At 40.7% G+C, this 25560-nt stretch overlaps 1 protein-coding gene and 1 long non-coding RNA gene across 2 annotated transcripts; one reads left to right on the top strand and one right to left on the bottom strand.

Moving 5' to 3' along the window:
• Positions 1–1205: 1205 nt before the first annotated feature.
• LOC129503475 (uncharacterized) lies at positions 1206–7483 on the top strand. The gene is made up of 4 exons (XR_008663177.1): positions 1206–1336; positions 1878–2007; positions 3135–3271; positions 7288–7483. It is a non-coding gene; the product is annotated as an uncharacterized LOC129503475 (long non-coding RNA).
• An 8095-nt stretch (positions 7484–15578) lies between these two features.
• Positions 15579–25206, bottom strand: LOC129503361 (3-hydroxy-3-methylglutaryl-coenzyme A reductase-like; the record flags this gene model as incomplete). The annotated part of the gene is made up of 13 exons (XM_055315372.1): positions 15579–15736; positions 15883–16037; positions 16472–16630; positions 16710–16850; positions 17151–17321; positions 20280–20385; positions 21317–21474; positions 21623–21781; positions 22541–22735; positions 23787–23965; positions 24163–24410; positions 24532–24692; positions 25090–25206. Coding segments are annotated over 13 exons (2004 nt in total), but the record flags the coding sequence as incomplete, so codon positions are not given.
• Positions 25207–25560: the final 354 nt, after the last annotated feature.

Genomic DNA, 25560 nt, shown 5'->3' with positions numbered 1-25560 from the left:
TGGTATAATTTTTTTTTCAAAAATTCAGTAATGCTATACAATTTTTCCTTTAAATGTGGCTTATTTTATAATTTGATCTTAAAGAGGGCTACTTCTCTCCTGATCTTTAAGTCATTCTCACTCTTTAATTTTTCATCTTCTCATTCTTGTGGACTTGAATTCATTAATTCTAACACAGTCAAATTTTCCTTTATTACTAGCTTCACATAGCAGTGCTCAGCACTGCTTTCATGTATTTTGTGAAATTTATTATCTTTAATATATGAACCATTTCACTTTCCAAATGATTTGTGTTGTATTGACATTGAGTTGTTGGTTATTATACTCAACAATTAGGAAAGGCACAGTGTATATTTTCTGTCATTTAAAAGTACACAGTCTGTTTTCACAAATCTCATTTCCATTATCATCCCAACATGATGTGTCTCCCTGCATACCATAAAGTTGAAAGATTCAGTCTAATTGATTTGGTATTCTTCAGATGTGATTACGATGTCAAAGGAGCAGTCTTCTTACACTGAAATCTTAGCGTTTAAGTCTCTGAACACTTTAAACAGAGGTTGAATACTGAAAAGCAGAATGTTAGGGGCGCCTCAGTGCCTCAGTTGGTTAAGCATCTCCCTCTGCCTTTGGTTCCAGTCGTGATTCCAGCCAGAGTTCTGGGGATAGAGCCCCTGTGGCTGACTCTCTGTTCTGCGGAGAGCCTGCTTAACGCTCTCCTCCCCGCTGGTGCTCTTTCTCTCAAATAAATTAAAAATCTAAAATAAATAAATAAATAAAATGAAATAGAACTTTACCAGGGTCTTTGGGAGGGAATAATGGGGAATTAATTACTTATTGAGTACAGAATTTCTGTTCAGGTTGATAAAAAATTTTGGAAATGATGATGTTTATGTAATATTATGAATGTAATGTCACTGAATTATACTCTTAAAAATGCTTTAAGTGGTAACATTTTTGTTACATATAACCACAACTTAAAAAAAAGATTATCCCTTTGATGCTATTATTATTCTGCAAAGCCATTAATTCAGTATTCATAATTTACTTTGCTGGGTACTTTCAGATACTGTCAATTTAAAATTGACAGATTTTACCTTTGCCTAAGTTATTTATTGGTCTTACATTTGTTTCTCTGTCAGTTTCATATTACATAGGAATTTAAATGTAGTTCACATTTTTGAAAGTTTTTTTACTTCTTCCACAGAGAGTGTGGCCTGCTTCTCAGCGAGATGTATTATATCTTTCTGCCATTCGAAAAATACCAGCCTTGACTGAAAATGACCCTGAAACTTGGATAGTGTGTAATTTTTCTGTGGATCATGACAGTGCTCCTGTAAGTGCATTTATATAAATTTGTATAGTTGTACAGTATGAAGCTAAATATACAGTGCAGAACGAAAGTGATAAACACATAGGACACACACAAATACTTGATAACATTTCTTAGACTTTGTTTTCTGTTGAATTGGCTTCTTGGGACATGATAGCCCATGTGTTATCCAAGGACAGCAGTCATGGCTGTGAACACCCACCCAGCAGGGGCTGTTTTCCTTTCCTCCTGAAGTTAGAGGAAACAGAACTGAATGGGTAAATAATGGAAGGCTGCTTTCCACAGTTCCCTCTCCAGCCATGATCAACTGCTAGCAAAACCTCTGTGGTTTCTATCTCAGTTTAGCTCCATCTACTGCTTAAGAGGAGAGAAAAAACATTCCTGATGTCATAACAGCTTGTTTTATTTATTGGTGCTTATAAGATTTGTTGCAGATGTTGATGAGCTGTAGTTTTAGATGACCTAATGTATTAGGCCATTAGGGATTATAAAATGCTAAGCATCTACTGCACTGATGTTTCGTTTCTGTTATTTGTTTTGGCAGCTAAACAATCGATGTGTCCGTGCCAAAATAAATATTGCTATGATTTGTCAAACCTTGGTAAGCCCACCAGAGGGAAACCAGGAGATCAGCAGGGACAACATTCTATGCAAGATTACATATGTAGCTAATGGTATGTATTTTGGGGTTTCTTTTGCTATTTGGGCATGTAGATTTTCATTCAGTCATTCACTATTATTTTAGTGATCTCTACACCCAACATGCGGCAACAACTCCTGACCCCCGAGATCAAGAGACACATGCTCTTCCAACAGAGCCAGCTAGGCACCCCTAGATTTTCTTCTTATATATCTAAAAGCCTTTTTAGTTTTTATCATTTAGATTAGTAATTTTTAATTTGGAGAGATGTGTATTGAAATTATCAGGAAACTTTGAAAATAGTCACGTCTAAATTTGATCCCAGAACTACTCTATCAGATTTTTTTAGGCTGGGGCTAGGTAGATACATTTTAATACTTCCATATCTAGATGACTTTCACATATGCTTGGCTTTACGAACCATCTTACTATAGGGGCGCCTGTGGTTTGGTCAGTTGAGCATCTGCCTTTGGCTTGCATCATGATCCCGGAATCCAAAGATTGAGTCCCGCTTCGGGCTCCCTGCTTGGTGGGGAGTCTGTCTGCTTCTCCTTCTCTGTTTCCCCCTCCCCCTGCTCATCCTCTTTCTCTCACTCTGTCTCTCAAATAAATAAAATCTTAAAAAAAAATCTTGTTACATATTTGTCTAATAAAATACATGTATAGTTAGGAATATAAGCAATACTAGTAAAGGAAATGAACAGTTCTGTTTCTCATTGTCAGGCTTTTTTTATTTCCTGGATAATTGCCTGCTTAGGATTCTTCTGACCCATTTCCCACCTACAGTAGTCATTGGAGTCCCTCTAATCAAATCCTCATGCCTTCTTTTTACGGGGACACAACTGCTACGGTGTTGAGTGATGTATTATTTGATTATAGTAAGAGTGACAAATCTATCTTACATAACCTAAAATGTTACTATATTAAGATTTGCTTATAATTTAGGGAGCAAAGAACATCTCAGATAGGTAATAGGTGCCTTCTTATTTGCTATGTGTTCTTGTGTGGTGGTTAGCATGAAGGAATTAATGGTCAGGATTTTAAGAGATGTTAACTGTTCCAATGTGAGAAATTTTTTAAAAGCAAAGGAACAAAATGAGTGTTTTACATACAAATGGAGAATTGTATCCCAACAGGTTTTAATTTCCCTTTATCTTGCAGTGAACCCTGGAGGATGGGCACCAGCCTCAGTATTAAGGGCAGTGGCAAAGCGAGAGTATCCGAAGTTTCTAAAACGTTTTACGTCTTATGTCCAAGAAAAAACTGCAGGAAAACCCATTCTGTTCTAGTGTTAACAGGTACTGGAAGATATATGTTATTCTTTTTTAAAAACTTTGACTAAGGGCAACCCCGGTGGTGCAGTGGTTTAGCGCTGCCTGCAGCCCAGGGCGTGATCCTGGAGACCCTGGATCGAGTCCAACGTCAGGCTCTCTGCATGGAGCTGCTTCTCCCTCTGCCTGTGTCTCTGCCTCTCTCTCTGTGTCTCTATGAATAAATAAATAAAATCTTAAAAAAAAAACCTTTGACTAATACGACTCTGCAGAAACTAAAATCTAGTTAATTGTTAGAAGTAGTTTCTGTGTTTTGAGATGTTCCCAGAGTTGTAATTGTAGGTTTTAGCCTTTAAAACATGTTATTTTTTTCTGCGTATATTAGATGTATTTGCTTATGCAAAGAGATTTTAACATTATGGAGCCATAGAACTCCAGTACAAATTCCCTATTTTTTTCCCTTCCCAGAAATTACTTTAGGTTCGTTGTCTTTTCTTCCATACTTTTGTATGTATGTTGTGAGTGACATATATTCTTAGTTATTTTTTAAAAATGTGTTTATTCTCTACTTACTGTTGTACAACTTGCTTTTTCTACCTAACAATATATCTTGATTGTTATTGGATATAAAGATGTGAGACATATAAAACTGTCTCATTCCTTTAGAATTGGTTATATGAATGTTGCAGAATTTATTACCCAGTCCCACAGTAATGTCCCGTATTTTGACTGTTGGTGCCATGCTGAACGTCTTTGCACAAAGAGCTGGAATCTTTAGGTTTTTTAAAGAAATGATGTTAACATGGTTCATAAGTCAAAAAGTGTGAAAAGATAAATAGTGAAATTGATCCCTTGCCCCCTACTCACCCAGTTTTGCCCTCCCTCCAGCCCCAAATGAAAGAGTATAACTCCTGTTACTAGTTTGTTGTGTATCTTTCCAGAGAATTTTTTAAGCCTGAATAAGCAAATACAGGTGTATTCCTCCCACGCATACACTTTTGTTGTTGTTCAAAAGACGCTGTTCTGCATCTTGTTTTTCCACTTACTTTAGTTTAAAGGTCTCTGCTTAACAGCATGGACCACCTCCTTATTTTTTTGTGGCTATACAGTATTCATCATATTGATGTACATAATTTAACCAGTCCTCCACTGCTAGGTATTGAAGTCGTTTTCAGTCTTTGCTAGAACAATGTTAATAGTTATATCCACGTGCAAGTTTTATATGGGATAATGTTACTAGATATGACACTGCCAGCACCTCTGGGGGGGTTGTGCATTTGTAATGTAAGTATTGCCCCCCCGAGAGGTCTTATTAACTTAACGTCTCGCTAGCAATAAGACATTTGAGTGCCTGTTTCCCTGTACCCTCTCACACAGTGTATGAAACAGAACGTGGATTGTTCCCACCTTGATAGGCAAAACCACTCTCAGTGTAGTTTTTATTGTATTTCTCTTATTATGAATAGTTTGAACATTTCTTGGTCCATTTGAGAACAATTTGTATAGTTCTGTTTCTATGAACTCTCAATATGTGTCAACATTTAAATTTTTAATAGAGATTACCAAAGTAGAATTCATAAGCCACAAGTATATATGAATGTCCTCTCATTCTTACCTACATGGAATATTAAGTCATTGGCTGAGACATGTATATTTGTGAGTCTCTTTCTTTAGATAAAAGAATATGTTCAATAAGTATATAGTGACATATTATTAACTAATTCTGGTTTCTGATGCTGATTCTGGTTTATAGTATGCCTTTCTTAATAAATTTAGCCTTTGAGGTTTTTTTTTAATCAGATGGTAACATAAGAGTTGTTGCAGTGACATGGTAGATATTTAGCTTTTTCCAGAAAAGAGCTCACCTGAAAATTTCAGACAGGCTCTGGTCTTATCTGAACGGTTAGTGTTCTAGGATGCAGCCTGACTTCTGAGAGACTCTCTGCAAGCATAAATGTGTTGGTGATTTCTAGAATACCGTGTACTTTAGAATTGTTATGGCTAGATCTGGACATGAAGTTTGCTGGTCTGTCTCTGCGCTGTTACCTCAAATAAACTAGAAACCTGATGCCACTTGATGGTAGCAGTCTTGTCACCCGACTTAACTGGGTATCTCTCCCCACAGCCTTAAGATTTCTGAAGAATGCTATTTACTCTAATCAAGACCAAGGGTGTAGCTATAATCTGTTTTCTCTCTTCTTCACCTCTACCTTGAGCCTTGCTAACAAGCAGGGCAGAAAATATAACTATGTATTAAGTAAAAGAAATCAAAATGCAGTTATATGTAGAACATGCTCTGAACTATGTTCGAAAAGAAGATTAATTTTCTTAAGCATTTCAGGACGCTGGGTGGCTCAGCAGTTGGGCGTCTGCCTTTGGCTCAGGTTGTGATCCCGGGGTCCTGGGATCGAGTCCCATGTCCAGTTCCCTGCATGGAGTCTGCCTCTCTCTCTCTCTGTGTGTGTCTCTCATGAATAAATAAATAAAATCTTTAAGAAAAACTTTTTGGGCTGCCCGGGTGGTGCAGCGGTTTAGCGCCGCCTTCAGCCCAGGGCGTGATCCTGGAGACCTGGTATCGAGTCCCACATCGGGCTCCCTGCATGGAGCCTGCTTCTCCCTCTGTCTGTGTCTCTGCCTTTCTCTCTCTCACTGTCTCTCATGAATAAATAAATAAAATCTTTTAAAAAAATTTAAAAAATAAAACTTAAGCATTTGAAAAATACATACTAATATTATTAACACTTGCCTCAGGAGCTATTGGATTTGGGGGCTTGTTTTTATTGACCTGTTTGTGTGTATGTCTGTGTGTGCATCTGCGTACATGTGCACACAGTACCTGGAGAGCTGGGATTGAAATTCATCTCAGAGGAAAGAGGAAGCATTGTTTTTAGGCGTCTGTGTATGTATGTAAAGACAGACCTGAAAAGATTCCCTGGCCAAAACTCAGCTCTGGCCTTCAGTCCAGTTGAGCTGCTTTCTGACAAAGAACCAGATTCAAACCCTAACACATGGTGAAAAAAATCATTGTTTACCTGATGTAATACTTGTTTCATAATGTTTGGGAAGAGGTATGTATGAAGTGGATCCTAGCATTAAAAGCTTAGGAAAGCTATCCTTTCTAATTTTGGTGATGAAAAAATAGTAGCTTTCAATAGTGTTTATCATCCTCAGCGAAATTCCATGAAGAGTGAATGAGAAAAAAAAAAAAAAGAAGAGTGAATGAGGTCTAAAGATACTTAAAACTCACAGAACTTTTTTTTTTTTTAAGAGAGAACTGGGTGGGGAAGGAGAGAGAGAATCATAACTAAGCAGGCTCCATGCTCAGTGCAGAGACCGATAAGGGCTTGACCTGATGACAAAATCAAAAGTCAGACACGTAACCAACTGAGCCACCAAAGTGCCCCTCATAGTCAGAACTCTTAAATTCATGTGACAATGTCTGAGTATGTTTGTTCCTAGAGCTTAAATACAACTTGTGAATTGTTGATAAATGGTATTGAATAATTTTTATTGAAGACCAAGAAGAAAGAGATTTTGGCTTTAGGGGTATAAATCCAGAGACCTCTAGTTTATTCTCTCCTTGCTTATCTATGACGTATTTCCCTTTTTTTCTAGCTTTCAAAACATTCCTTATGTCTTCTATTCCTTGCTAAGTTTCTAGTATGTAAGGTTTATAATTTTCTGGGTTTTTTATTTTTTTATTTTTTTTTAATTTTTTATTTATTTATGATAGAGAGAGAGAGAGAGAGAGGCAGAGACTTAGGCAGAGGGAGAAGCAGGCTCCATGCACCGGGAGCCCGACGTGGGATTCGATCCCGGGTCTCCAGGATCGCACCCTGGGCCAAAGGCAGGAGCCAAACCACTGCACCACCCAGGGATCCCTAATTTTCTGTTTTTGAAAGTGAAAATCTTGAAAGCATACAGTTTTAAGAGAGATCTATGCATTCTATGAATTCAGAGGGTAGGAGGAACCTGTTTGGGTAGTCTTACAGCCGTTAGTAATAATATATTGCTTAATTTTTTACTTATTTTCTTTCCTGCAGTGACTGAAGCAAGGCTGTGTGACATTCCGTGTTGGAAGAAAAAATAAAAAACAAAATTGAATGCTCTAAGCTGGAACATAGGATATATATAGCCTTGTCTGTGGCCCAACACCCTGGCCTTGTGTACAAAAATGAAGAAATATTGCAATAGCAAAGGTGAACATCTAACACTAGCTGTCTCCTGCTAGATCTCCTCGCTCAGCATATAACTATAAACACATGTAAACATTACATGTATATGGCTATATTTTTATTTGCTTGCTCCTAGAAGAGAAAAAAAATCAACTTTGAATCACAACTAGGAATTGATGCTTTAATTTTTGGGAACTTTTTCAGAATTTTTAATTTACTCTGGTCCAGCCTAAGATCCTCATTTGTATCAGGTTTTGTGCACAAAAGAAAAGCACAAAAGTTGAATGCATATGGGGCATGTGCTTTCTGTGCACCAAATATCTGGATGGGGCTCTTTTTTCAGGCCTGTGGTTAAATATGTGTTCAGAATTTTTTGACTTTTTTGCTTTGTATAATCCTAGAATTCATTGCTGCTGATTTCTATAATGATTCATGTCCCGTGTCTTAATAACTGAGGGCTGTCAATAACCTGTGATTTTGCCTTTTCTATAGTCTTACTCCTATGAAGAACCTTGGTTCTGACGGGGAAAGAATGAAAAGCTTTATTTTTTCCCCCAGGTATCTTTATGTTTCTATTGTATTTTTATTTTTTATTTTTTTTTTAAATTTTATTTATTTATGATAGGCACACAGTGAGAGAGAGAGAGAGGCAGAGACACAGGCAGAGGGAGAAGCAGGCTCCATGCACCGGGAGCCCGACGTGGGATTCGATCCTGGGTCTCCAGGATCGCGCCCTGGGCCAAAGGCAGGCGCCAAACCGCTGCGCCACCCAGGGATCCCTCTATTGTATTTTTAGTTGTATACTGTGTGCTACAGATTTTTTTTCAGTTTGTTCCCAAACAGTTTGGTAATTCCTAAATTGGTTCTGCTTGCCTCCAAACAGAAATATAAAAATCTTGTGGGTATAAACTACTTTCTGGTACAGTGATAAGGATAAAACGAGCTCATGTTTTCTTGAAACTTGTAATAGGATATATGGTATTGTTACAGCAAATCAGGCTGTTTTGATTTGACATTTGATTCAGTGTGTCTGGTATTCATAACAGGCATGTTTGTTGCTTCTTCTGATTTGGGTCCGTTTCAAGGCTATGTTGCAAGATATACTTAGAAAACGTGAGCAGTGCTCCTGTTTGCCTCTTTGCTCAGAATTTTCAGCGGAGCAGTAAAGGATTCCATGTGATACAAACTGAAATTCTTTCCTTAGTTGCTATAAGAACTTAAATGTAAAATACCTTCTTTAGTTTTAGGCCTCTGTGAAAAACCTTGAAGCATGGAGTTGAGGCAAGGAATGGTACTCACTGAAGTAGAAATGACTGCCCACTTCACAGTCTTCATTCTGTTTATACACAAATGTGCTTACATCAGTCAGAGGCATTTTTTGGATGCTTTGCTGACTTGTTCATCTCTGTAGAAACACAGAAATGAGACCCATTTTGTAAAGCAGAAAGTCATATCACTTGGAACGTGTCCTGTATATATTTCGTACATGGTAATGGAGTCTTAATGATGAATGCAAGGTGATAATTTAATGATGGGATTAGTCTGGTCACTTAATATGCACAATCCTGGAAGTGAATTACTTGCATCAGATATAGTGGTATTTGTTATTCTGTACAGAGAGAAAAATACATATAAAACATAGGCTTATATTACATGCACGCAGATTTCATGCTCCATAAATCTTTTCTATTTTTTAATTTACCTTTCTCTAAATGATGTGTATGGAATATGCCTTATTACAGAAAAACGCTGTTCATAATTTGTGTGGAAAAGTGCCTATATGGTGGTAATGCTAGTAAGGCAAATAAGACAAATTATCATATGAGTTTACGACATCACCAGTTAGCATTTTATATTGTGATGTTTAAAAAAGAAAAGTTTATACCTCAAATGTGTATTTTATTTTACAATCAGCTGTGGGGTTGGGATGGGAGTGTGGGAGGGTTGGGGGGCAGGAAGGTTTATTCACCATAGCCGCTGATGGGAATCTTCAAAATAATTCTCTATGCCCAGTATAAATGTTTCTCTGTTTGCCATGTCTGGTAACTGTCATGAACAGGAACAAGTAACTCTCTCATAACTAAATTGGAGAGCTAGCTTCATTTTCAAGGTATGGAAGGCTCACAAAGCAGTGTCTAAATCTAATTACCATTAGTTGCATTTGCACTAAATGTTAATGATACACTTTTGCAATTCTGTAAATGAAATGATCACACTAAAAATATTTGTATTAAAAAAAGAATAAAAAGATACATTTACCTTTAGATAATTGTACAGATACTTCACTAGAGTTAATCCCATCGGATCAGATTTAGAAATAGGGAATACAAAAAAAGTTCTAAGAGGTCAAAAGTTGGAGAGGTACTAGCCATTTTAAACAATATTCGGCCCCACTAGAATTATTTCTCTATGACTAATTGTTAGTGTCTGAATAGACATGTTTTCCCATCTAATTTCTTACTTCCCTTCCCAAAAGCAAAAAATTACCTTTTTATTCTCTTTTCTACTCACTCTTTTGTACTGTGATAGAAACTTGAAAAATATTGGTAATGATGGGTTTTGTCCCTGAATGCCCGCTGTACAAGGACAAGAGAGCACAGTGATTCACTTGGAATTCAGGACTGCTGATTCTGAGGCAGAGGGTGGTCGCAGCAGCTCTTGGTTTGGGATTGCCACAAAGACCTCCAGACCCAGGAGGGGATGGCTGGGAGAAGGCGTAAGAACACAGGATAAGGAAGACAAGCAGCAGGTTTTCCACTCGTTCAGTGTCATAGGCTGATTTGTACACCTACACAGCATCAGTGTCAGCTGCTATTAAGAAAATTTTAGTTGGGCTGAGCTGGTTCTCTTGTGAAAATGTGCCCGTTATCTTTAAGCTTATCAATTGTTTGTCCAGTTAAACACTTTTACCAGTATTTAGTCCGAGTTGTACAGACAATGTATTTGGATTACCGTCATTGTTCATCTACAGACTCAAAACATAATCATTTTAAAGTACCTTGGGAGTGTGTAGAGTGTAACTATTCTATAACAGCTTTATGATCCTGATGATGTTTTTAAAAAAATAATAAAGTTGGATCTTCCATGTTACAATCACAAAATTAAAACCAGTATTTAAAAGTGGAAAAGTATTAAAATATTATGGACAAATATACTTGTTTGATTGTTTTCCTTAACCCCAAAATGCTGCCTGATAATTCTGGGTAAGTTAAGAACTTACCTCGACTTCAATAGTTATTAAACTGGGTTATTTATAATCCAGTTAGGGATCAAGAAATCCATGTAAAAAAATTTGTTTTAGTCAATATAGAACAGAGTGGAATAGATTGTGTATATTTTTGTATTTTGTGAATCCTTTGTATGTGTGTTTGTGTGTGTGTGTGTGTGTGTGTGTGTGTGTGTGGTGGGTCACGGTGTGAAATAAAATTCTTACTGCGGAAGCTGGTCCAGAGGTTTTTGAAATTGCTAGAAAGTAAAGGCCTATGCAGTTGGGTATTTCTAGTGAAAGTACAGTGCGAGTCATGCCCTTACAACTCAACTACGCGTACTTCCCCTTAAATAAATCCCCACTTATTTATCTAAATGATGCAGCTCCACTTATCACACCCGGGGAGTGTGTGTTCTCCAGCGGCCGCAAGCCGGCCGTGGGGCTTTGCGGGGCGCCGGGCCCCGGGGCAGGCCCTGAGGCTGCTGCGGCTTCGGGACACGCTGGGCTCGGCTGCGGGGCTGGACGCGAGGCCTCGCTGCCCGTCGTCCCCCGGGAGCCCTTGGAGCCCTGGGCCCTGCGCTGTTGCCTCCGGCTTGGCCTGAGCTGCAACCCGCAACGACGTGTCCTTCGAACCAGCTTATTTCGAGCCGAGTTGGCTTCGTGGCATCTTCTTGACTTGGCCGCTGTTTGAACTAGACGACGGGACCTGTCGGCGTGGGCGCTGTTACCATTTAAAAGCGCCCTTTCCGCGAGCCTGCCTCGGGGGCGGGGGGCGGGCCTGGTCCCAAAGGGGACGCTTCCCGGGCAGTCACCAGGACCCCCCACGCCCCGATCCGCCCGCCCATGGCCAGCAGGTGCGCCGCCCGGCTGCCCACGGACTCCCCGCCCCACGCGGGACCGTCCGCTCCGCAAGCCCGCGCCCCTCGGGGGCCGTCGGCAGCTCCGCGGGGCCACCGCGAGCACGGGGCGGGTGACGCGGCCCCGCAAAGGCGGCCCCGAGCTGCCCACGGACACAGCGCGGGGCTCCGGCCACGCCGCCGCCGGGCCCGGGGTCCGCAGTGTCCTGGGCGCTCCTGCGTCGGGCAACAAGGCCGCACAGCAGGTGCACGCGGGCCGCTCGCCGGGGACACGGGGGACCGAGCCCCAAGGGGACGCAGGTGGGGCCCGGGGCTGAGCCGGCGCGTCCCGGCCGCTCCTCGGGGCCCCACGACCCCCCCAGACCCCGGTCCCCGGCCGCCCTCCTCGTCCTCGGGCCCCCCCTTACCGTACGGCCCCCGGGCCCCCGAGGTCGTCGGGGGAGGCGCTCCCAAGGGCCCGCGGACCCCGTCCAGCCCCGAGGACGCTGCGGGCGACACGCACCAGGACACGAGGACCCGCAGCCTTTGACCTGAGGATTTCCATCACCTCCGCCCACCCGGGGCCCACCTGCCCCGCCGCCCCGCCGCCCCGCCGCCCAGAGGCTTCGGGCCTGGACCCGGGCTCACGCCGGGCGCGGGAGCTGCGAGGGGCGCCCCGCTGGGTCCCGCGCTCTAACACGAAGCCGGGTGGAGGCAGAGCGGAGGGCCGGTGGCCGGGCCCCCCACGGCTCCCCCACCAGAACCCAGGGCCCTCGCCTGAGCACTCCTGCTCCGGAGCTGCAACCCCAAACCCTGAGAAGTCCAGCTACAAAGTCACACTTTGAGGCGACAAGGTCACAGAGGGGAGGTGAGTGAGTGGAAACAGGTTTGCCTACCCCTCTCCCTCCCCCTTTACTGGCCCTTTGGGAGGGGCAAGGAGCGACCAGGGGGGCAGGAGAGGGAGGGGACCAGAAGGCTACAGAAGTGGAGCCTTTACTTGGGGGGTGGGGGTGTCACCCACTCCAAACGTGCTTTCTAGTCGGTTAGTTACACTAACTAGTTCACAATCTCTACGATGAGTTCTAGTTCCATCTTATTAGGGGCAGCGGGCCAGCCCAAGGGGCCTTCCAGGGCTGTGCAGTGAAAAGACCCCACTCCCACCCTTGCAGGAATGCCAGGCACCTCCCCCCGAAACCGTTAGAGCAGGTGCAGCAGCAAGACAATCGCTCAAGTCCTGGCCCAGCGCAGAGCAAGGGAATCGAAAGCCTGGGGCCCACCCAGCAATCCACCTTCTGACCAGTCTTCCAGATAACCCTTCTGCGCACTCCAGTGGGAGAACCACTGGCCTGGAGCACTCTGGTCCGCCTCCTGAATCCTGTGGGTACAGCCCAAAGCTCTTCCATTGGCCTCAGGGAGCAGCTGCTTGAAAACTTCTATCCTGACACAGGAGTACCCAGGCCTCTGTCAGTAGCTCTCAAAGTTCCTCAGGAGGAAAAGAAAAGACGCTGCGGAAAGTTCCATGTACATCAGCATGAAAAAGTAATCCGTTAAAATGTAACTGTAGGCTAAATCATTTGTGATCCTCTCAGCTTCCAGTGTAGAGGTTATTCATTATTTTTGCTAAGCAAGTAAAGTTAATTTTTAATAAATTCAAGTCTTATCCGTAGCAGAACGTTTTTGAAAAACATTAGTCTTTCAAAAGAACAATTCTATAATGAATTAACTGCTTATTTCAGACTTGTGTACACAGTGCACTTGTATTGATGTGTCTTGCTGTTGTGTCCTCGTTTGAACTCAGACCCTCAACAGGAGACGACGTAACTTTTAATTTAATTCCCTATCCTTTCCCAAGATGAAGAAAAATCCTGTCCCGCCATATACATTCCACTGCTCATCCGATCACCAGAGCAGAAAAGGGCACGAAAACTCTCCGCGGTCACCTGTCCGGCCTGCTCCGCTCTGGCAGGGGCGGACCATACACGTGTTCAGGAGAAAAATTCAAACTTTTTCCAGTATCTGGGTCTTGGTTCTGGGGTGGCTCCTACACATCTTTCACTGACTATAGCAGAGGGCACTCAGCCTCTCAAGCAGCCAGCTGCGCCTACGCTAGGACGTCCTCCCCAAGAAGCAGATACAGCTTCAGCGTACACGGGCCGTTTGGCTTTGTGCCCGGTCTCCATGCCCTCTTCCTCTCAACTAACCCTCCTGCCTCAACACCCAAAAGCAGTCCAGCTGAGAGAAGTCTAGACTAATCAAATTCTCCTAAGTATAAAGAAAGTTATTTTAATACTCATAAAACACTGGCCTGCCATTAGTGTTGTAGGAACTGGAGCATATAATGGAAAATGATAAATGGTCACAGGACACCTCGCAGGAATTGGGTTACCACCCTGGTCGGACTTTCAAGCTTCCAGGCTCTCGGCCAAGGGCAAATCCAAACAAAAAGGTTACTGTTTACACCGATCAGCATTACACTTCCTTTTCATAATTTACTAGAACTGGGCAAAAGGTATAACAAATTTATACAACTTAGTTAATTGTACAAACCATTAATTTAGCAAGACGATATTGGTTACAGTCACCAGAATGAAGACTCACACTGTTCACTGCCACTTCCGTGAAAAGTTCAGATAAATAAGTCACTGGCTCAAAGTCACAACAGAAGCAATTTAAACTTTACATACAACAGCAAAGGTCAATCTTCCACAACAGTACTGCAGACACAACCACTCAGAGGCTCTCCACGCTGCCACGGCATTACTGGAATGTTCTTCAGAGTCCATCTTCTCTCTCCAAGACCAACACTTGAACCATTAGATGTAATATAAAATAAGGAGTTCTTTATTACTTATATAAAACTTGTACATTAAAAACAATTAAGATTCAACAATTCCGCGGACCCCGAGGAAGCTAAGAGCTTCTGTGGGTCTACCGAGGAGCCCTGTGTGAACGTTTCAGTCACCAACCTCCTGGCCACAGGAATGAAGCAGACTCCTCTGGGGCCATTCACGTGGCACCTCGTGGGCTCTGAAAGCTATTCCCCTTTCATTGGGCTCCACAAGCACGCCAGGGTTTCCTGGCGACATTAAAGGGGACTACCTTCTCTGGCCCAAGCTTAAAATGTTTGATCAGTGCACACGTTGATTTTTATTTGTCTTAAACACTTTCAATAAACTCCTAGCATAAGAAGCTTTTATTACAACATATACAGATCTGATACAGTTCTTTACAAAAAAACATCTAGATTTTTCTGCTCAATAAATTTAAGTGTCTTTTAAGAATTAAAGTTGGCTTAGAGAAATGCTGTTTTTCTTTCAAACTTGTTTTCCACCCTCTGAGCTCTGAGAGGTCACACTTGTGAGTTCTTGATAAAGAGGGCCACCTGTGTCTAAGCAGTATTTATTAAGAGCCCTGGTATCTGTAACAAAGAAGGCAAAACTCTGTTTCTTAAAGCCTTAGGCTAGCAAATATGTTCTAGCAATCTAGACCAACATCTATACTTAGACAAGCAGCCTCTCTGAACAAATAGCCTGCAGAAATTAATGCGGTGATTTGTTTTCTTGACGGAGAAGGATTTAGCACTGCTTAGCACATAATTCAGTAGTTTGGGAAAAAGAGTAATTCTTCCCTTGAAGAAAGCAGGTCCCCTTCTGAAGAATCACAACGGCTACCCCATAAAGAAATCAAAATAGACCAGCACCAAATGAAGTATTAGTTTACAAAAAAATAAACTTAGCTCTTATTTCTTACAGTTCTATAACCCAGACTTAATAAATTAACTATGAAATCAGTTTGTCAGCTACAGTGTAATTTAAAAATCCATTTTCAACCATGGAGGGAAGGGAGGATGAAGAGGAGGGTCAATCTCACACTGATCATCATGAACTCCATGGATGTCAACACTTTTGGCCAGCTTGTATTCTCTTTCAGAAGTGAGCTGTAGATTACCATCTGTGAGGATTTAAAGCACGGTATCCGTGTTCAGATCTTTCCAGAGAGCACGGCATGTAAAACACTACACTATTTTCAGATCTGAGAAATCTGCATGGAAAGAAGGATGCCAGACCTTTCTGAAAGAGCCAAAAACCAAGTAGTCGTCTCACAGATCATGTCTATTCATCCTCAACACAACACCGCATTGAGCTTTTTAATTCACAGATTTTATGTTAGTCCTTTAGAACCCAATGCCCACGTTTCAGTTCAGAGCTGTCAGGCTATTCAAGCAGCCTTCTTAGTGCAAGTTCCTTGGAGGTCTTGTAAATTTATCTTTGACCTATGACAGAAAAAGACAGAGAGGAGATACACAAAATATCAAGGGTATAGAATTTTAAGTTAGAACTATTCTATCTGTATAGTAGGGTTTTGTACGTGTATCTTAAGTATAGGGGAAACACATTAAATAAATCTTTTAAGTTTTACCTGTTGTGAATCATGTGACTTTTGACGAGATGTCCGGCTGCCAACGCTGCCATCAGTGACAACTCCCCGGCCATCACTGTACCGCACACGATTCTGGCAAGCTGCCGGGCATTCTCCCCGGGATTGTCCTTGCACGCTCCTTGAACACCTAGCATCTGCAGCCAGGGAGAGACACAGCAGGACTCAAAGTTATGGCAACAACTTCCTTTTCTACCAATTGAAATAAGAACTACGACGGCATCAGAACAGAACCTGACTCCATTGGAAGGACTCAATTTCCAAGATTTGATAGCCAGTACTGGCAATAACATACACCGCAGTGAACATAACATCCACAGCCTGGTTTGCAGGGGCACGTATTCAGAGGACATGAACATTTATTTGCTCTCTTAATTTGCTTTCTCAATGTACTAAACATATGCCTCAAATGCTTACTTGGACACACCGGTTTCGGCTGGTGAGAAGCAAAAGAATGAAAAGACCAGCTAAAATACAGATGAGTGAGAAGTGCTGTTGGGCAGAAATAAAGAATCCCAGCGAGTCAGAACTAGGCTGGAAGTCCCCAGACTGTGGGGCTGAGGCGTCATACCTGTAAACAGGCTTGCTGAGGGAGCAGGTTGGTGCCACCGCCCACAGTTCCTATTTCTATAGACGGCATGGTGCAACTGATATACAAATCTTCATTTGTGGGACCACTTGCTTCCATTAAAGTAATACAGTTTGAACTGCCAACATTCTGTGCTGCATCCTGAAAAAAATAAAAACGAAGAGTATAAAACTTCTCTCAATTAGAAGTACAAGAGAGAAGTCGAGATGGGAGCCCTCACCTGTCCACAGGCAATGTAGATGGCAGTCACGATGTTTGCCGCGTGGGCATTGTAGCCTCCGATACTCCCGGCCACTGCAGAGCCTACCAGATTCTTATTAATGTTGACCTCAATCATAGCTTCTGTGGTAGTCTTTAATATCTAGTAGACAGAGTTGTGCACATTTTACATGTTCTCCTGGAAGATTCAGGGCATGTTACCCAGATCTGTCTTTTTCAGTAAAGCAAGAGCGTTTAGATATGGCCCTGTTGATGCCTTGTCCTCAATACACAGTACCAGCCCAGCGTGCTCATGTGAATGCCCCACACGCATGGGCAAGATACAACAGCCCATAACATCAAGCATACGCCCATATATTCAACTTTACTTAGAACGTTAGAATCCTTTCCCCGATTTTTAACCCAATGAAAGCGTGACAAAATAAATCATCCAGTCACTCACTTCTCTGACAACCTTGGCTGGAATGACAGCTTCACAAACCACAGACTTTCCTCTTCCCTCTATCCAATTTATAGCAGCAGGTTTCTTGTCAGTACAGTAGTTACCACTAACTGCTAGAATCTGCATTTCAGGAAAATGTTCATGAAGTTTTGAAAGTGCCTTCTCTGTGCCCTGTCAACAGCACAACAAAATTAAAATGCACAAAGTTATTATAGATCAGAGGCTTTATTTGCATCTAATAACACTAATGAAGTACAGTAACTATAATATTTCTAAATACAATAAATATACTTCAAAAAAAGTGAGCATAAAACAACAGCAGCTTTATTAGCCATCACAGTGATGAATTTCTTAGGTATAGACCTCTACGGTTTCTAGGAATAAAAACAAAGTTCTTTGTAGTTCCTGATGAACGAGGACGTAAATGAAAACATAATGAGAATATTAGAATGGGAGAAGATATCTACAAAGGATTTATCAGATAAAGGGCTAGTATAAAAAATCTATAAAGAACTTACCAAACTCAACACCCAAAAAACAAATAATCTTATCAATAAATGGGCAGAGGACATAAACAGACATTTCTCCACAGACGACATAGACATGGCCGACAAACAAATGAGAAAACGCTCCTCATCACTTGCCATCAGGGAAATACAAATCAAAACCACGATGAGATCCCACCTCACACCAGTGAGAATGGCTAAAATGAACTCAGGAAACAACAGATGTCGGGCGAGGATGAGAAAGGGGAACCCTCTTGCACTGTTGGTGGGAATGCAAACTGGTGCAGTCACTCTGGAGAACAGTATGGAGCTTCCTCAAAAAGTTGAAAATAGAGCTAGCTAGCTACCCTATGACCCAGCAATTGCACTAGGCATTGATCCAAAGGATACAAACAGGGATTCAAAGGAGCAGCTACACTCCAATGTTTACCACAACAATGTCCACAACAGGCAAAGTATGGAAAGAGCCCAGATGTGTCCATCGACAGATGAATGGATAAACAAGTGGTATTACTCAGCCATCAGAAAGAATGAAATCTTGCCATTTGCAATAATGTAGATGGAACTAGAGGGTATTATGCTAATCGAGATAAACCAGAGAAAAACAAATACTGTATGATTTCGCTCATATATGGAATTTAAGAAACAAAACTGCTGAACATAGGGGAAGGGAGGGAAAAATAAATGAGATGAAAACAGAGAGGGAGGCAAACCATAAGAGAACACTGAACTCTAGGAAACAGAGGGTTGCTGGAGGGAAGGTGCAGGGGGAGGGGTAAGGGGTGGGCATTAACAAGGGCACCTGAGGGATCCCTGGGTGGCGCAGTGGTTTGGCGCTTGCCTTTGGCCCAGGGCACGATCCTGGAGACCCGGGATCGAATCCCACGTCGGGCTCCCGGTGCATGGAGCCTGCTTCTCCCTCTGCCTCTGTCTCTGCCTCTCTCTATCTCTCTGTGACTATCATAAATAAATAAAAATTAAAAAAAATTAAAAAAAAAAAAACAAGGGCACCTGATGTAGTGAGCACTGGATGTTATATGCAACTGATGAATCACTAAATTCTACCCCTGAAGCTAATAATATACTCTATGTTAACTAAATTGAATATAAATTTAAAAGTTTTTAATTTAACTAAATTTAAAAATGAATTTAAAAATACTCAGTGAGGATATAATACTCATAATCATGTCACTGGGAGTAAGTAACTCAACCCATGATCAACATGTAATAAATTCCTTCTTCTAGTTATTCACATATTACCTAAAAGCCCAAGTTACCAAGTCAATAAAGAGGAGTCAGACATAAAAGCAAATCCTGTTGTAAATGAAAGTCATTGGGAAAATGACTTACAAAAATGTAAGCAAGACTTCCAATTAACTGACATTAATTCAATCAATAACTCGTAACCCAATAACCAAAATACTTACTGGCAATTTTTTAAAAATGTGTTTTGTGGTAAAATACACGTGACCTGGAACTTACCCTCTTAACTATCTTCAAGTGTACAGGTGAGTAGTGTTAAGGACATTCACACCGTAGTGCACCCCATCTCCAGAACTCTTTTCATCTTAAAAAACAAACTCCAAACCCATTAAACAGCAACTCCCTATTTCCTTTTCTCTTCCCCACTTCTTTCTGTCTCTATGAATTGAACTAATCTAGGTGCCTCATTAGTATGAATTTACTTATAGCCTTTGGTCTTTTTTGTTAACCAGATTATTTAACTTAGCAAGTGATCCTCAAAAGTTCATTTAGCATATATCAGATTTTCCTATTTTAATAATGGAGTTTAAAAACATCCCATTTTATGTACATACTACATTTTATTTATCCATTCATCTGTCCATGAACACTTGGGTTGCTTCTACCTTTAGGCTACTGTGAATAATGCTGCCATGAACATGGGTGTGCTTATAAATAAGTCTCTGAAACTCTCAATTCTTCTGGGTAAATACCCAGAAGTGTATATGCTGGATCATAATTCTATTTTTAATTTTTTAAGGAACCACTCTACTGCTTTTTGGCAACTTTTAAAACCTATGTATTTAGTCACTCTTTCTCTTTCAGAACAGTCCTTATATACAGGTAAACCATAAAATAAATCTTGCTAATCTAATGGACTTTAACACTTCACTTTTGTGAATATTTTTAAATAACAAATATCAGTAGAATAAAATGTAAACCATACAGTCTTCTTATGGGGAGATAATTAAAATAAATGGACTATACACATGAACTTGGCCTCTGACATACAAGTCTTGAGGTCTCTCAAAGAGGCAAGCTTTCAAGATTTATAGGACCACGTTAAGAAGCACTAACCCCAAGATTTTTCTCAGCCTTCTGAATAGACCCAGAGCTTATATAATGCCAAGTTTAAACATATCAAATACAAACACTGGTCAAGAAATGCCTGATGACTTATATGAATCAGTATTTAGCTTTCAATAAAAATCTTTCAATCAAGTAATCATTTGAGTAAGTAGTATATGTACACGACACAAAATTTAAAAATATAGGAGGACATAAACAGTAAGTCTGCTCCCCACTCTTATCTCCCTGACACCAGTTCCCCTCCCTTGGGTCAATCGTCTTGCAAGTTCTATTTTAGTCTATCCAGGCTCACCTTTGAAATCATGTTCATCCCCATTGCATCACCTGACCTGGACTGGAAACGGATATAAAGATTGCGACCAGCCATACTCATATGAAGTTTCTGCAGACGTGCAAATCTGTAACCAAAACCAAATATTTTTTTGATTTGTTGAGAAGATGGAAGTTACCTTAAAAATCTAGTTCCATTGATTTATTTTACACATAAGAGAATGCTCATGGAGATTACTTACTATTTTCTTCTTTAACTAACATTATGTTAGAACACTAATTCAACTGTCTCATACGCCACACGAAGGGAAAGCTGCTGCACTCAGCCATCATCATACACAAACTTTAAAAGTCAAAAAATAAATAAACAAACAAACATATAAACTTGAACTAAATGGAGCTATCAATGGGGTGCCTGGGTGGCTCAGGTGGTTAAGCGTCCAACTCTTGACTTTCGCTCAGGTCATGACTCAGGGGATCTCAGCCTCACACATCAGGCTCCATGAACTGTGAAGCCTGCTTGAGATTCTCTCTCTCCCCCTTCTGCCCTTCCCCTCACTCATACACGCACCCTCTCTCTAAAAAAAAATAATAATAAAATGAAGCTAACATTTGTACTGATTGTGTTACTTTATAAATCAATTTTCTGTATTCAAAGTAAATCTACTATCCAGATATTTACTTCTATCCTGCTTGGAAAATCTTTTTTTTCAGGCAATTCCTCCCTATGGCAATTCTAAGTCAAAACTCATCTAGGACAAAGTAACAGTCTAATCAAAGTGAGCTTTGTAACACCAACACACAAAGAGACTAGCTCACGCTATTTTTTTCTATCTACTCGTATGGATTCATTTGAATCAACATTATGCCCCCACCGACATCCCCGTAAACCAACCACAAATATTACTCATTTTGAATAAACGGTCTTAAAGGTAATATTTTGTTATGTGACCTGAAGCAGGCAGTATGTTAACAGGCTAACAGTTAAGTTTAGCAATCACAGAGGAGAACACTGGCTCTGAAATAAACATAAATGCATATATAAACCCACACACATACCTGCTGGTACTGTCAAAAGCCTCCTTTATCACTGTGAACCCTTCAGGTGTCTCAAGCCAGGCCTTCACTTCTGCAGAGTCACAAGCACGGGGAAGACGTACCACCGGGCCACGAGTCATCCCATCTGCAAGGATTCGACTGCTGGCACCTCCACCAAGCTACACAGAGGATGTTACAGAAGGACATGTTAATCCTGCAAACACTTCTGCTTGTCCCAAAAGGTGTCCTTGATTGTCCCCAATCTTTTTTCATTGCCTGGCTTAAGCGCATATCATAAAACAGGCAAATATATAAATGCCAACTTACACCTATTGCTCTGCAGCCGCTATTAGTGCTGGCCACGAGACAACCTTCTGTTGTGGCCATTGGAACCTGAAATTCTTTTCCATCCAAGCACAGAGGCCCTGCCACTCCAACAGGGATGGGCATATAGCCAATAACATTTTCACAACAAGCTCCCATCACCTAAAAGGTAAAATTTGGCACCAAGTGAAAATCTGTTATTGCAAACAGCTCGTCATCAGTAACTGTCTTCAAACTTAAACCTTTAGCGTATTTGTCAAAAAAATCTTTTATTTACTCTTTTTTTAAAAGATTTTATTTATTCATTTTGAGGGGTTGGTGCAAGAGAATCTCAAGCAGACTCCCTGCTGAGCTTGGAGCCAACTCAGGGCTTTACCTCATGACCTTGAGATCACCACCAGAGCTGAAACCAAGAGTTGGATGCTCAAACAAGTGAGCCACCCAGGCGCCCCTTTTATTACTCTTTAAAAGTATTTAAAAGTACTAAAATCGCAGAGTAATAACTACAAATAACAGGAAAAGCATTTTTAGTTTCTAGAATCTGTAATCATTAGCAGAACACAAAACTATAGTAAAATGATTTTTAAAAAAGTTTTATAAAATGATGTACATAGGGGCACCTGGTGGCTCAGCCAGTTAAGCGTCCACCTTTGGTTCAGATCATGATCCCAGAGTCCAGGGATCCAGTTCCATGCATCCCAACCATTTGGGCTCTCTGCTCAGCAGGGAGCATACTTCTCCTTCTCCCTCTGCCTGCTGCCCCCACTGCTTGTGCTGTCAAATAAATAAATAAAATCTTAAAAAAAACAACGATGTACATATAAAAGACTAATCAAGAAAAACTAAAAAAAAGCTGAAGAGTAAAGCTAAAAGACTAAAAAGCTACAAAGCAAACTTTCTCAAAACAAGAAAACAACATACCAAGGAGTAATTATAGTCCCTGTACGGTAGATACTGGAGAGAAGAAGGCTCTGGAAGTTTTCTGGAAAGTAACTGTCGGCGAATAGATACACCTCGTTCATGTGTTTCCATCAGAGTTTCCAATTTATAAGCTGGGATATGCTTAGCATTGACTAATTGGATGATCTCTGCATCACTAAGGAATTTTGCACCTTTCTAAAGAAATGCAAAAAAAGGGGAGGAGTTGGTTTGAGGAGAACAAAAAACTTGAAGTGCATTTCATATTCTTCATAATAAAGGCATTTAATACAAACAACACTCTCAGTAGAGGAGAACCCAAAAAACTTTGAAGTTCTGAAGGAGATGATTTGAATAGAAATAATATCAAAATGAAAGCAAATTCTTTCTAAAAATGACACTAAACAAATGTAAAACCAAAGCAATAAATTTTTCAAAAGTTTGTAAAAAAATAAATTCAAACTTAAGATTTCAATGCCCCCCCCAAGTTGTGTTAACTCTGTATATAGCAAGACAATTCAAGTATCACTATGCACATCAATAGGAATGAGGGAAAGTGAAAGAAAAACAAACCTGATGCTACTCTCACTCACGTGCACATAAATTAAGAATGAACCACATTAAGCAGATACGACAAAAACAATATTCACATTAAAGCCTGATTGGACTCATATGGTCATGGAGACGGTCATGGAGACAGAACACTCACTCACATGTCACAAAGGAAAACAAGCTTTTTTGTGGGCATCAAGCTTACTTTAAAAGCAAATTAAAAACAAAAAAAAAACTTTCTTCAGTTTTTGAAGCTTGTTTTTGAGTTAAACCTTTTCTAGGTCCCAAAACACTCGAGAATAGAGTAGTGGCTTGTCTCTCTGGCAAACAGTAATAAAGTACAAAGAGCATTGACCTTGAGCCAGTAAATCTTGGGACTCTTGATCTTATTAGCTTTCCATTTCCTAAGTGTATTACTTTGGGAAAGTAAGCTTCCTGGAGCCTCAGCTTTCTCTTTCTCATCTGAAAAATGGAGATAATTCCAACTATCTCACAAGGTTGTGGGAAATAAAGAAATAATTTACTACCTGTAAACCACACAACGCCCAGAACTTAACAGGTACTTGATAGCTATAATTTCTTTCTTCCTCAAATAAATAAATAAATAAATAAATAAATAAATAAATCAATCAATCAATCAATCAATCTCCTTTTCTTAGGAAAGATATAAAGCTTGAGTTAATTTTATTTTCCTCACCTCTGCATTCCCAAGTATCTGTAGACATTCTTCATTAGGCCGAGGCTCCATGGGAAGTTCAATTTCAGGTTCCTGTGTCTCTAGTTCCACCGAAGTATCAAGTAAGGAGGAGTTACCAACCACAAACGTAGCTCTGCTTGGGGTGTCCGTTTCTGCCACAAAGGGTTTTATGACCTCAACTGTTCAAGAGATCGAAAGAAATCTCACAACATGGAACATAGGTTTTGTTTTGTTTTTCCTTTCCCCCACCACACGCTGGAGACCTTGAGCCCGGTCCCAGGAGACCGTAGGAAGGATCTGAACATAAGTTTTAAAATGAAAACTTCTTGACAAATCACGAATGGAAAAACAGAAAATAAAACAAACGAGAAATCACCTTTTCTTTCTCTGTTTATCCTTGTCTCCTCCTCTGCTGCATGGACTTTCTGGCTATTCCTGACCAGCACAGGTTCACGTCTACAACAATCATCTGGGACTTTTTTGGGGGTCACTACAGGCGATGTCATAGGGTTTTTTAATGAGAGTGTAGATTCAGTCTCAGCTTGTTCAAAGAAGATATACTTGACAGCCAGAAGGAGAGCTAACCCTAGGGTAACAACTTGTTCAATATCCATGCTGATCATTCTAAATTAAAAAAAGCAAATTAAAATGTTATTACTCAGAAATAAGAAAGGCTCAGCCTAAACTTTTAGTAACACAGAGTGCTATGATTAATACACAACAAAGCAGGTCTCAGGGAACTTACTTGGAGAGAGAAAACTGCCAAAGGGAAACACTTGGTTCAATTCTCTTGGACACATTTTCATCCAGTCCTAAAGAAACCCTGGAGTTCTCTGATGTACTGTTTTGAGGAGAAGGATCTGCTATCCAGCGACTATGGGTATGAACAAGAACCAAGCCTAGAGACTGAAATAAAAGGTCATGAATTATGTATCTGCATGTCAACTTCTCATCCTTAGCATCTGGATAAGCAGACACTGTCTCCCCTGGCTTCCCCTCAGCGTGAAAACCAAGCCCTATACTTACCCCGTGACTAAGGCAATGGCCCCCTAAACTACTGAAAACATTGCAAACAATGGGTTTTCAAAGAGACGTCAAGTAGAGGAACTTGAAAAACCTGTTCAGAGGAGAGAGAGGAGGACCCTCAAATAAATGAGGCACAAGGAAAGAAAAAAGGTAGAGGAGCATCAATGAAAGAGACAAAAATTGCAGAAAGCTAATAGGAAGAAGAAAAAAAAGTTGAAAAGCAGAATATGACACTGGAACTAAAGATACTAGAGGAAGAAGAAAACTATATAGTTACCATAATCATCTTAACTCTCTGAGTAACAGGATTTGGTTTATTTTCTTCTTCTTCTAAAACTCGAGCAAAATGGCTCAGTTGCCAAATTGGACGACCCTCACGGCTTTCCCGAGAAAGCTACAAAATAAACCAGTCTTACATTAGAATGTACGGATTTCATTTATGTGAATGGATGTGATGAGAAACATTACTCTTCTGTTAATACCATAAGTAAGAACTGCTCTTAGCTCTAAAACCAAGGAAACGCAAGCTGGGAAGAAAGTCATGAACACGAAGTAGTTGGCAAGAACTGACATACAGCCAAAGCAGCCCATAATTTCAAGTTGACGCACCCCTGGTTAGAGAAAAATTAAATGTATAATTAGTACAGTACATGTATTTTTGATGCTGCATACATCACAGGGACTTTTCCTCTCAGTAGACAAATATGAGAAAATATTAGTATAATACGAAGCTCTTTGCTATCTCCTG

Source organism: Nyctereutes procyonoides, unplaced genomic scaffold (assembly GCF_905146905.1).
Source record: "Nyctereutes procyonoides isolate TBG_1078 unplaced genomic scaffold, NYPRO_anot_genome, whole genome shotgun sequence".
In the NCBI taxonomy this organism is placed as follows: domain Eukaryota; kingdom Metazoa; phylum Chordata; class Mammalia; order Carnivora; family Canidae; genus Nyctereutes; species Nyctereutes procyonoides.
The sequence above is the reverse complement of the archived record's forward strand: the minus strand, read 5'-3'. Positions and strand labels throughout refer to the sequence as shown.